Genomic DNA, 13,095 nt, shown 5'->3' on the forward strand with positions numbered 1-13,095 from the left:
ATGTGTGCTCACTCCCTCACTGCACTGTTTTAACAGGGACTAATTCTGGAGAACATAAAACTTAAAATATTCAAATTTAATGCAACTCACTTGCAGATTTCTGTGATTCTTGTTTGTGTTTTTGTTCTTTTAACTGATTTTATTTTGTTCACATATTTATTTCACTTTGCAACTTGTCACCATTGGCTGGTTTGACGCGGACCCAGACTGCTGCGTCCACTGCATCTTGGCCTGCCTGTTCTGTGAGTTCCTGACGCTTTGCAACATGGTGGTGGCGCAGGCTTCGTGTGGCGCATGCACATCAGAGGCGTGCTGCTGCTGCTGCTGCACCGACGACCTGGGTGATGACTGCAACTGCCCCTGTGACATGGACTGTGGCATCATGGATGCCTGCTGCGAGTCCTCAGACTGCCTGGAGATCTGTATGGAGTGCTGCGGCATCTGCTTCCCTACATAGGGAGGCCTGTGCTGGTGTGGACCAGCGTGTCTCTGAGGGGGATAACTGGACCCCGCAAGAAAATCTAGAAGGACACTGCTGCTGCTGTCACGTTGAATTCAGCAACAGACAGGGGGAACAAGTGTGTTTGGGTGTGCGTATGTGTGTGTGTGTGTGTATGATGTTCAGCATATGTGTTTGTGGATGTCCTTTTCTTGTGATGTGTGACTGTAGAGTGTGTGGAATACTATGTGTGGTTGAGTAAAGCATGCTTTGAAAGATGTATTTTGACACTGGGCTTCTCCATCAAAACCAGCTCAGCAGGGGCTACAGTAACTCCAGATATATGAACATGTCAGTTAAGTCTTTAGTTTATAGTAAGTCGTCTCTGTTAAGTTTTCTATCCTTTGCAAAAAAAAAAGTATTATCACAGACTGCCTTTGAAGATTTTATTGTTACATCAGGAATGCTGAATAATTGTATCTTATCTTGTCTTTTTTTGGGGGGTCATTTTGGTGACGGACATGTTGCGTACACTTAACAAAATGATAACATTTACTCTGTTTTCATTTTCAATACTTCTGTTTTTTTGATACTCAGAAACTGAAGTTGCAGTCTTAGTACTGTACAACACTGTAACAGGTTTATGTGACACTTCATACATTCTTAGTTGCATACTGTATTTTTGCAACACAGACTTTTATTCATACATCTACTGTAGCACTGTAGAACAGCTGAAACTGGTGAAATATCAAAGGTGAATCAGGACATCTTCTGCTACTGTAGGGACAAAATACTTTGCTATTTCAAGCATTTTTTTTTCCAAACTGAAATGGCATATTATTACAGAAATAAACTGCACACAATTGCTGATAGCTAAATCTTACAAAGTACTGGAAGGTCTAGGAAAACATTTTTATACCGAAGAATCTCATCTCACACCTCCTGATCTGGCAGTGTTTGAAGCCTTGGGTTTACTGGAAGTACAGTGCAGATCCTCACATTTTTAATATAAAAGGTTCTGACCAGCTCACTGCACAGTATTCTGCAATGTTAAGATAAACAATGTCTACAGCTTATGTCTTTATTTCTCTGAAAGTCCTCCTCTAATGTTAGCCATCAGTGATGAGGCTTTGTCAGCTGCATATGGTACAGGCCTTCTCTGTGATGCTGTTTTACATACATACTGTGCAAGTATGACTTGTTGAACTGCACTCTGTTCATGAGGGGTGTGATAAGGAATTAAAAAATGGTGACCCTGGTTGCCATATAAGCGGCTTTCGGGTATGAAGCCCAGTGACTCACAATACAAAAAGGGAATCATGAACTGTCATGCTGAAATGGTAAACTAATGCAGGGTAAAGGCAGTTTTCTTCTCCTTTTTTTCTGTTCCTTAATTCTGTGTATTTCGAGATGAGGTTGCGGTGAATCACCAGTGGAGTCATTTTCTTGTCTTGGAGATGTGCTTTGATGTTGTTTAAGTGATGATACTTAATGCTGGCCCTCATTAGCACTGCGTGATAAATGGTAACAAAAAAATGTCCCTTCGTAATGCCAACAAAGATAATGTGCTGTCATGTACAGCTCGTCTTAATGGCGCACTGTTATTGTGTATAAGGAGGTTGGACCGGCATCTCTGCAGCAGAGAATGTGCAGAAAGGAAACCTCATTCCTCATTTTCATGTTTATGAGTAACTCAAGCCACAAGTTTCTTATGGGCTAAAGAGTGTCAAGAAAACACTATATAGATAATGTGAAGAATTTATCTAAAAGAAATCATGTATACATGTAGCTACAGTAGTTGTCCTTCTATACTATACTGTTAAGTTTTTGTTTTTTTTTCTACAGTTTGTGCCTTACACTTGATCCGTCTCATTTCCATCCTGATGCATAATTTCTTAACTTGGAATTCACTCATTTTATTAGTTTCGTACATTATCTTCCATCTCAAAGAGAACAGTTTTTAGAAAATAAAACATTACTAAAAAAATAATGATTATTGTTTTGCACTGATCTTTTTGAAATGTGTTGATTATTTCTTCATCATATTCCAGTAGTTACACCAGCAAACTCTTCTCAGTCCACCTTGGTAACAAACAAACAGACCTCTCTTCCATTTGAATGAGTCTTATGTATGTTATGCTTTGACATCAATTTACAAATTTAATTCACATTTTAGATTTAGAGACTCTGAAAGATTGTGTACATCATAGTGTTTAAACTCCTAGAGAAGACACTGTGACGCTGTCACATGAAAATTATGTTTTTCGCTGATCATTTTTGCTTATATTCTGAGTCCACTGACTGACTAAACAGTGATTAACAGCAGTCATCAACATTTGATTTCTGAGCTATCAGTTTTAAACAGTTGTGTTACAACAATTAAATAGAGTAGCTAGTAAGTTGTTTTTAATTGCTTGGCATAAACCATTGAGACAAAATAAACATAAACTGTTTTGATAATTGTCTAATCATTTTAGCGGGGTCAGGGGTCAGTGTTTCTCACACTTGAGGATATCTTACGTTTCGTCGTCAGTTATGATAATAAACTGAATGTCATTGGGTCTTGGATTGTTGATCCAATAAAACTATTTGAATACGACTCCTCGGGTTGTGGGAAGACATATGAGACTTTTTTCACTGGTTTCTAAAGGTTTCTGCAGCAGATTAGCTGAAAATGTAAATATTGCAAGTGGTAGCCCTGACATTAAATGTCATTTTAAGAGAACTCGGTACAAGAGCTGTTGCCTGGTTGTGCTTTCTTGTGTTTCGTCTTATGGATCACACAGTGACCACATCTGTAACCTCTCACCTCTTTCACAGCTCAGTGTTGCACTGTCCTTCTCCTCTGGTCCTGTCTCTATTAGAGAGGGTGCTCAGAGTGCAGCATTAGCACTAACATGGAAACATGGCCAACAACACTCAGGGAGGTCATCAGGGAGCAGGGACTTCCTGCTGGCTGGAACAGCAGTCTGACCTTCAGCCGACACCACCCCCTGTTAACCTCTCAATTAACCTCCACGTCAGCCCCCCTGCTGGAAGAGCAGAGAGGAAGAGACCCCCCTCATCCATTCTATCTTTATTTCCTTTTATCATTTTCTGCCTGGATACACCCTGGTCCCAGGAAATTACCATCTTATTTCACTGATGCGTTGGGGAAAATATCACTGTCCAGAAAGTCAGTAATCACACAGGAGTTGTACTTTTCTGTCTTTCTTTCACTTTATTCCACGTTCACAGAGGAGGCGGAAAATATTAGAAACTCCAGGTAGAGTGTTCAATGACCTTTTCACAAAGTCGTCCACCTTTCCACTCCTCTAATCAATCCCCCTCTGATCGCTCACTGTGTGCTGGATTGTAATGTCACAATTAGGACGTCTCCATTGTTTCTGTTTGCCGTCTGGGGATAAATTCAGCACTTCTCTGATCTCAAGGTCACTTCTTTTACAATATTAAATAAATTAGAGTGTGGCGGTGGCCACCTGCTCCGACTAGCCGTGTATCCATCCATCCATCCCTCCATCCATCAATCCATTCCTACTTTCCACTCAGTTGGGTGGGATACAACACTTTCACGCAGAAAATGAAAGTCTCCTGCCCTCGGCCACGAGAACAAATTACTGCTTTTGCTGTCGCTTTATATGAGAAAAAAAGCAGATGGGTACATTAATGGTGTTTTTTTTCCTTTGCTGTCGTATCGGAGATAGACCTGAGAGTTGTATACTCATAAGATTATAACCATATAATAATTACATATAATATGACTAATTAGACAGGACAAGAGGGGGTGGCAGTAATGTGTGACACTTCTCTTTATTCACCATCTGTTTTTTCCAGATGGAACATCAGTATTTCTTTTCGTCAAATGGCAGAAAATGTGACTACATGTGCTTCACCCCAGTCCTCTTGTCAATCATAAGATCCATAATAGCCATCATTACCTGGCTGTTAGCATTGAGGTGATTCATTTTGATATATTTATGATATTGTGTTGTGAATCATTAAAGATAATCATACGGACAGCTGCATAGCTGTCAGCATCTGTGTGCAATTTTTGCATCGTGAGCACACCAGAAAATCACACGCATTGTGGCATTATTGCGTGTATCAGGCTGGACTGTAAACATGATATTATAGAAGTTTGTTGCTAAATTGTTGAATACTGAAGCACATGGGCTTAAATTGATTACTCTTTTGTAATAGATTCTTTTGCATTTGTAAACCTGAAATGATGCAGTAGTCACACTTTGGACGTGTTTACCCACTCTAATGCACCACAGTGTTAATTTTTTTCCTCCTTCTCATGCGTGTCAAAGTTCGAAAAGACTTGACCTCGCTGTTTAGACTTGTGGCATGACATTAAAATAAGATGAGACGATCTTTCAGAGGGCTGTGCAAGGAAAAAAAAAAAAAAACAGAGTTCAAGTAATGTCACTTTCAATTAATCTCCTCAGGTAGTGGCCCCATTAGCCCTCTCACACAAGGGCCTGGTTTACAATTCAAATAGGGTCATTACCTGAGGACTCTAATTGACTTTGACAAGAGGCCAAAGAAGCCTGCCTCCTTGCACCACGTGTTATTTGTTTGTTATTTCTCTCGCACAAATTATTAATGTGCTTGAGCGACACAATAAAAGTGCATAAAAATTGCATTAGCCACGACAGAATGTGATACGGTAGGATTTTTTTTTGTTTATTTTCAGCCAGCAGGAAGTGTGGCACGTCTTTTAAAATGTGTATACTTTTTTAACAAAACACTCAAATACAACACTCAGAAATTACATCAGTCTCTGAGCAGAGCCTCAGCAATGAAATGTAAATGATTTCCAAGTGAAAGATTTGTATCCTTTGTTCCCCTCTCTTCTTAGAGTAACAATGTGTGATCGTACTCGTACCTTAAATATTTAAAGACCCCCTTTTGCTAAAGCTTTGCTGTGGTACATGGGCCTCTCACTGCTTCTAATCTCCTTGTTACCTGGAGGCGTCGCCACGGTGATGCAAAGATAACATGTTGCAGTCAGCGAGATCACGAGACTGGAGCTTGAAAACCCCTGGATGGGGCACGTGAGGTTCAAAGTTTCATGCCCCGTGAAGACGGCGCCGACAACATCTGCCTGAGAGAACGAAAGAGTCAGACAGGAATGAAAGGAGAGAAGAGACACAGATGTTTTCAAATCATTTCCTTTCTTCCTCGACACTGTTGAAAACATGCCCTCCTTCCACACATCCCCCTCACAGTGGCGTCTCAAACTGTACGTGCGGGTGGAATATTTTTGTCAAGGCCCCGGTTTTCTGTGGTGTGTTTGTGTATTTGTGTTCAGGAAGGTTTGTGTTTCATGGATGCCTGTGCAGCTCTTCAGACAGAATAACTGAAGCAGTGGTCTCGGACCTGTAAATAAGACATCAGCTTAAAGTTGAACACTTTCAACTTTTCTATTTTCCTCCCGCCCCTTCGTCTTAAAGGCAGTGGACCGTGGGAGAGGCAAATTGAGAGGGACGTGCGGGCTAGGGATGCCTGTTTATTTGCTTGTACACTCTCCTTGAGCTATAAATGAGATGTCACCATTGTTACATGTCATTTGCTGATGTGGACGTGTTGCGGTCTCCCAAGCAGCACTTTTGATTGTTTGTTCTTAACATCACTTAAATGAATAAGGGCTCCTCTGGCCTCCAGTCATCTGGATCTCGTGGACGATTGGCAGGTTGTTTGGCAGGCACGCTTGTTCTGTTGAAGTGTATCTGAGCATTTACAGCTACACACAGCAGGATATGGTTGCCCGATTAGTCTTTTGTAGATTTACAAAACACTCATATATGTTATTTAGAGGCACAGTGAAATATTTGCTTTTGAAATAAAGATGTCTTGTGCAATTATGGTTTCAATCAGCTTCCTTTTGCAATTTTCTTGGATTTTCTAGTTCTGCCGAGTGAAACGCTTCATGCTACAAACTCAAAATGGCAGAGAGGGTTGCTCTGTCACACAACACTCTCCTTTTCAGAAATGAGACTGTTTATGTTCCTTTGAGATTGACTGCGACCTTTTCGTGCATCAAACCATATTTATTTTTCACAGCTTCCACCAAAAATGCTTTAAATTGAGCATAAACATCGGAACCACCAGAAAAGTTCCCTGACTGTGGTTTGAATAAGGGATGTTTACGGAGCCGAGATGTGTGTTTGTGTGTGTAAGCCTCCTCTTCACCCGACTCAGCCGAGCCACCCCGCCCAGACATGCAGCAAAGAGCATCTACTAGCTTACCTCCCTCCATGCAGAAAGAAAACACGGATCAAGGTCTTAATAACACCAGCCATTGTGTCAAATATATAGGACTCAACTTTCCGCTTGGAGCAGCCTCTTCACATTGAGTTAACATGACTGACAGGCAAAGCTTCACACACACACACACACACACACACACACACACACACACACACACAAACACACACACAAATAAGCTCTAACATGCTTTGTAGCAACTGGCAAAAAACACAAGATCAAACAAACATGTTCACATGAGCGTTTTTCCATATTCTACACAGGCAAACTCGGAGCTGCTTCTCCTTTCCCTTTGACAAATGAACAAACAGGATTAACTGTTTGTCAGATCTGCTCAGGTCTTTTCCTGCTGTACAGTACATCTCTAAACAGTCACTCGCCGTTAGCTCCAGCACAAACAGCGACGACACAGCAGAGCCAGCCCCCCTCACATACAACCAGATGCTTTGCCTCGTTGTGTTTGTTTGCCTGTCAGTCGTCCTTAATTGTGTCATCTGCTACAAATAAACACATCTCCTGTTGCGTCTTTGTTTGCACACCGTACAGCAACAAACTGCCTCGCTGACAGTTTGTTTGTGATGATGTGTAGTGTGCAGCGCAGATTCAAAGAAAGGTAACTAGGCATTGGCAGGGGTGTTTTGTACACATGCCGCAGGGAATTTGAGATGTGGGGAAAGTTTACAGGTGTGCGTCGGCAACACCTGCTCTCATCCTCATCCAGAGGAGAACTTCATAAAGTTTAATTAACATGTGTGTAAGGGGTTCATTGCCAGGGTAACTGCAGCGCTGTTTCATACATGCCAGGTGATCTTAAAGAGTTATTTTGTGCTTTTTAACTAAGCTTTGAAGAGATCCCTACAAATTATGAAAAAATAAAACTCTGTGAGTTCTGTATCCACACCACTACAGTGAAGGTGACTGGGTTTTTGTTTGTTGTGCTCACTCAGCTGAAAAATTACATTCAAAAAATCAACAGGAACAACTCTTTGCAGAAACAGTGTCCCCATTATAACAGTTTTCACAAGGACTATTTCTTTGGCCGAAAGTAGTTCCAGTGAAACTTGTTTGCAATGTGGTTTGTGTTTCATCCAGGGAGAATGGGACATTCATTTTAGGAAGAACACGTTGCTGTTTTAATATTTTTAATGGGAATTTTCAAAGTTAAGAAAACTAGAAACAAAATCACCTTTCTTTCCATTGCATTATATTGCTTGCGGAAATGGATGGATGTACTGACTCTTTGTCTTGGTTTACAAATTGAAATAGAAATGAAAACAATTAGAAAAAAAAATCAGCCTTGGTGCAAATGTAAACATGATGTATAAGTGGGTGGAAGTGGGTTTGCTGGGTGGGAAATGTCATTTCCTTGGCAGGTTCACTGGTGCATCTGTTGTGAGCAAACGTGGTTCCTAAGGCGGAAGGTGACAGTGTGAATTATATTATATATTTTTTTAACCTTCATTGTCTGCCAGGTGATAATTGACAATGTTAGGATACCTTGTTAGAATGTGACTTGTGTAAATGAATATCTCCTCTCTCACCTTTCTCTGTGGGTAGTTCTTTGGATTGTGTGCTTACTTATTATTATTTTTACACTTATTTTAACAAACATTTACTAGCACAGGTTTACAAATTACAGCGTTCATAACATATCTGGGAGTATTCACAGATAAATATTCCATATAGTGCATTGAAGCTAAATATGAATAGTTCATTGGTGCTTACTGATACTGTATGTTTTACTCTTCTTTAACAGAAAAGTCCTCGGGAACCATCTAAAGAAGCCAGCTCCTGGTATACGAAGCCATCTGAAAGCAGTCATAGGTGCCTCTTTGAGATAGAGAGAGAGAGAGAGAGAGAGAGAGAGAAAGCTAGGCGCAGAACAAGTGAGGAGGAGGCTACAGATCGGAGATGCCGCATCTCATATGTTGCAAGGTGATGAAGTGCAGATATCTGCCCTTAAAGAATATGTGCCCTGCGGACATGTGTGAGATTTATGTGTCTTTCTTCCCTTTTTTCCACCCCATTCTTCAAAATTCAAACGTGGTGCAACAAAAGGCAGTTTGAAATATTCTTACCCCCCCCCCCGGAAGAATATTCAAGACGATTGAGCTTGCAGGTTAAAAATGTATATGCAAATGCAGGCTACATTAGAGCATGCACAGGTTGTTAATAAATTAACACGTGGCAGAAATAATTCAGTTTAGCGTGATAATTCTTGGGTGCGAGCTGTCAGCTGTCGCATTGTTCCGGATAGAAAGTGACGCTGAGATGGCAACACAAGCAGTGAACTGTGATGTTTTAGTGTACCTTGCTCTTCAGTCTCAGCACTCTGACACAATAACTGCCTTTTGCTCGCCTGGCTCTGCTTTTTTGCCATTTTGGAAGAACAAAAGGTTTAATTAAGGATGCCTTTCAAAGAGCAGTTGACACTAAGCATGCACACCAACACACTTATTATCTCAGAAGGGGTTTGCGTTTGTGAGATTTTCTTTTGAAAATTCTCTTTGGAACCAAACCTACTGACACACTTTTCGTGTTAAAGCATCAAAACCTTGACTCAAATATATTTTCTGGCAAGTTTGATTCCCCTTCCACCTTTCAAAAACATTGATAACCACTATTCAGAAAGTGGTGTACATGGAGAAAAGTGGGAGATAGTAAACGTTATGTTTCTGCCTTTGCTGCTGTAGTTGCTAAGCCACTGATTGTAGGAGGGCATCTTGACGTTCCAGGCAGGGATGTTGTATGACGAGTGCACTTCCTCTCTTTGCCTCATCCCTGAGATTTGCATAGCAGGAACCCAGGGAGCTGACACTCTGTTTATGTAGCTCAAGGTGCAGGGGATATGTGAGGTGTCAAGTGACTCACAGTCAAGTTTTTAATAAGTGCCATTTGTTCAATCTGCTGTTTAAACACTCCCGTCGCCTCTCTATATCCTTAAAGACTGTATGCCCCGCTATCTTTTAATTAAGTCTCGGGCTAATGTGCCACTTAATTGACTAATCTGAGAGATTTTGTTTTCTCTAATTTACTTGAAAAACCATCGCCAGCTAAGCTTTTTAATATTGGCGTGATGAGGGTGGATACTTAGTGGATGCCTCAGAAGTGAGTGCAGGGGTAGAGGGAGTACTTGAAGGGGAGAGAAACAAAGTAGCGTTAACTCCTTCTAATTCCTATTAGGTTTGACAGCAGGCTGATGGCTAACTAGGCCGTCATGTCATTCTTGTTGAAGCATTTTGTTGTTTTTTTTCTTTCATAGGTGTGCTTACAGATCTTCTTAGTAAAACTTAAATTTGCATATGGTATATGACTGCACAGTGTGTTCTCTGGTAGAACACACTTTATGTTAGCAGATCCATGCATTACTGTTATGGGAGAAATGTCTTCAGTGGTGGGTTATGAGGAGGGAGGCAGAGGCCTATTCTGTGCTACAGCCTGCTGAAACAAAAGGCTAATTCAACAGTAAATTTTTCCAGCAGCTTCGCCAAACGCTAGCAAAGGAACATTCAGCAGCAGCTTGAGATTCCATTCACTCTTCCAATAAGGTGTGTGTGTACATATGTGTGTTTGGACTTAAAACATTGGCAGTTGAAATTAAAATAAGGGCAAAGTGTCACAGTTTTTCCTTTTTACGTCCCTAAATAGACATTTTTCTGTTTATTTTCATACTTGCAAATCGGATTTGTGTTGTGCTTTTTAATTGTGTTCCGTCAGGCTAGTAAGACCTTTCATGGGATGGACACGGGCAACAATGTCTATGTTTCTGAGCAACACACCGCAACCCCCACCTGCTCCTGTGCATGTGCATTAGAAGTCACTCTGGATACCAACATCACCTGGATAAAACGTAAACTATAGAGATAAGTGGTGAGAAGCTGCGGCCAGTTGCAGGCAGATTATCATGTGGACGAAGGTGGTCGGCCCAGGAGACAGCTCAAGGAGGAAACACAAGGCCAGGCCTGCTGTCATGTCACCAGATGCAGGGGCTGTGATTAAATGGAAAAGTGGCGTCAGAGCAGGGTGATAGGACAGCAGAGTGAAAGGCCTGTAAACAATGACTCACCCCTCTAGCTAGCAAGGGAGGGGAGGGGAAGGAAGGAAGGGGAGGAAGGCCACCAAAACTAGTCCAAGTGTGTGTATGTTTGCGTGTGTGAGTGGCAGAAAGAGAGAGAGCCTTGAGAGTCCTCAGCCACAGACAATCCGACCTCTGTCAGGAAGTCCCGGCAGACATGGGATTTAACTCGCTTGCTGAGAGACATTCACACACACTTGCACACATACAAACACTTACTATTATTATACAATAGAAGCATACAGATACAAATACAGTTGCATGTAGCACAGCAATATCTGTAAACAATCTTATATTATATTCACTCACATCATATGCCAACAATACAACACAAGCACATACACACACAAAAACCCAATAAATAATTAAATCTCCAGTGGCTGCCCTCAGAACTACAGTGATACATTAATTGGGCAAAATTAGCATGAATTAAAGCAAATAAGTGTAACATGTAATTTATTACTTATCAAGCGTAGTTTAGCAGAGGAAGGCTCCGATTTCCCCCAAGATTGCTTTAACAGCTATAATGCATTTCTTAATTTACTCTGTGGAAAATCAATTTTTTTCAGAGTTCATTAGGCACCAATATGTTACAATGCTGCTCCCCTGAGCACCCAGCTACAAAAAACATTATGCAAATTCCTGCCAGTGCATCTGTATGTAAATAGCAACCAAGGCTGCAGTCAATTCTCCATGGGAAGCTTTGTTAGCGGGCCCTTTGTTTCTAAGCCTGAGCCTTGTTCATGATAGTGTGGAAATTAGGAAATGGCTGCATGTGACAGGTGAAAGCAAACATCCACTTTCTTTCCCTCTCTGACTGTACCTGAGACAAGATTGATTCTTGTATAATTTCACCAAACTTTGTTCCAGAAAGCGGGCCAGTCTTGCCAGTCTCTGTTTGGAGTGTATATATTCCCCTGTATTTTTGCTTGTTTGTAGTGTGTAACATTAGACTTTTCCTGTTAAAATTATATAATCAAAGTGTGCTTTGAAGGTTTAAACTAAATCAAGCAGTCCACTGCTCTTCTTCCACTGTGGGACCATACCGTGCCATGAACTACAGAAACTCCTCTTTAAAATGGGGAGCTCATGTCATAAAACAGTCATGGAAGCCACAACATAATCCTGCCAAGCTTTTAGTTGATCATTGGTTTACACTCAACTATGCACTTTTCCATCCCCAAGGTATAATGCTTATGTACCCATATGAGACTCTAAGGCTCAAAGTCCAACTGAATGTCTCAGTAGAGGCATTCAGTGTACTTACCAACACAATATTATTGCCCACAAATACAGTTTTGATCTTATATCCAGTCAGACTGACAAATTGCACAATGTTATCCACGGTAATGACTTGATGGTTTTGGATGCCGCGGGAGGGTTACATTGGCAAATAGACATAAATTTCAAGATGTGTAATCACAGTAAGCTGTTAGATCCTAGAACATATGTGTGTTCAGTACCCTGTAATTTTGTAGTTACGGAGAGAGAGAGCAGAGTAGGTTTCACATATGCTTTTTTTCATGTGTCATAAAGAACTGTAGCTTTTACATCAGTGTCGCTACTTCACCAGTTCAATCAAACAACAATAGTGAAAGGAAACTAAGCAACACTAACTTACTGAAAGACTGTGAATATATACCAGCATATTTTGGTCCGCTGGTATTTTGGACCATCGTCATTATCAGTAAAAGTACAGCCTGTATATACAGCATGTACACCATACAGTCATTTTAAAATACAATTCTTTTTAAAAATATTACCCACACATATATCACACACATGTGCACATATGAAAGCTGAGAAAGCACAGGTGCAATTAATAACATTAACGAGGGCTGCATTTAGGGTCAGGTGCTGCAGTTCCAGGGGGCTAGCAGTGTGTGCGCTGGTCGGCTAGCTTGGGTCAGTGTCCAGTGTCACCTGTGCTTTTTGCTATGACAAGTCAAATATCTGTTGTTAAAGAAGAAGAGGAGGAAGAAGACTACTTGAAAGCTAAAGAAGAGTCAGCCATTTTGTGATATATATATATATATATATATATATATATATATATATATATATATATATATATATATATATATATATATATATATATATATATTTATATAGTCTTTGCTTTTGACACAAAACCCGTGATGAAGGCCCTGTGCTGACCTGACACACATTGGCTGGGAAAAGTGACGACTCTTCGAGTAAGTAAGTCACTTGCCCTTTCACATTTAATGCAACACTCAAGTAGCACGACGGATATGTTGAAGTTAAATGCTGTTGTTGTTCAGCGCTTTCTAGAGAGATTTACATGTGT

At 40.7% G+C, this 13,095-nt stretch overlaps 1 protein-coding gene across 5 annotated transcripts in view; it reads left to right on the plus strand.

Annotated features, from left to right (window-relative positions):
• Nucleotides 1–13,095, plus strand: part of mdfic (MyoD family inhibitor domain containing) — a 118,937-nt gene that overhangs the window by 30,178 nt on the left and 75,664 nt on the right. For 3 of the 5 annotated variants that reach the window (XM_071501746.1, XM_071501745.1, XM_071501744.1), the window contains exon 5: nt 207–3,174. The exons of the other annotated variants lie outside the window; for them this stretch is intronic. In XM_071501746.1, the coding sequence (XP_071357847.1) occupies nt 207–457 (251 nt within the window). In that variant the 3' untranslated portion in view covers nt 458–3,174. Of the gene's footprint in view, nt 1–206; nt 3,175–13,095 lie in introns of those variants that run through there. 5 annotated transcript variants of the gene reach the window in all.

This window comes from Trachinotus anak, unplaced genomic scaffold (genome assembly GCF_046630095.1).
Source record: "Trachinotus anak isolate AG129_WGS33_773 ecotype Australia unplaced genomic scaffold, CSIRO_AGI_Tana_v1 ptg000018l, whole genome shotgun sequence".
Taxonomy (NCBI): Eukaryota; Metazoa; Chordata; class Actinopteri; order Carangiformes; family Carangidae; genus Trachinotus; species Trachinotus anak.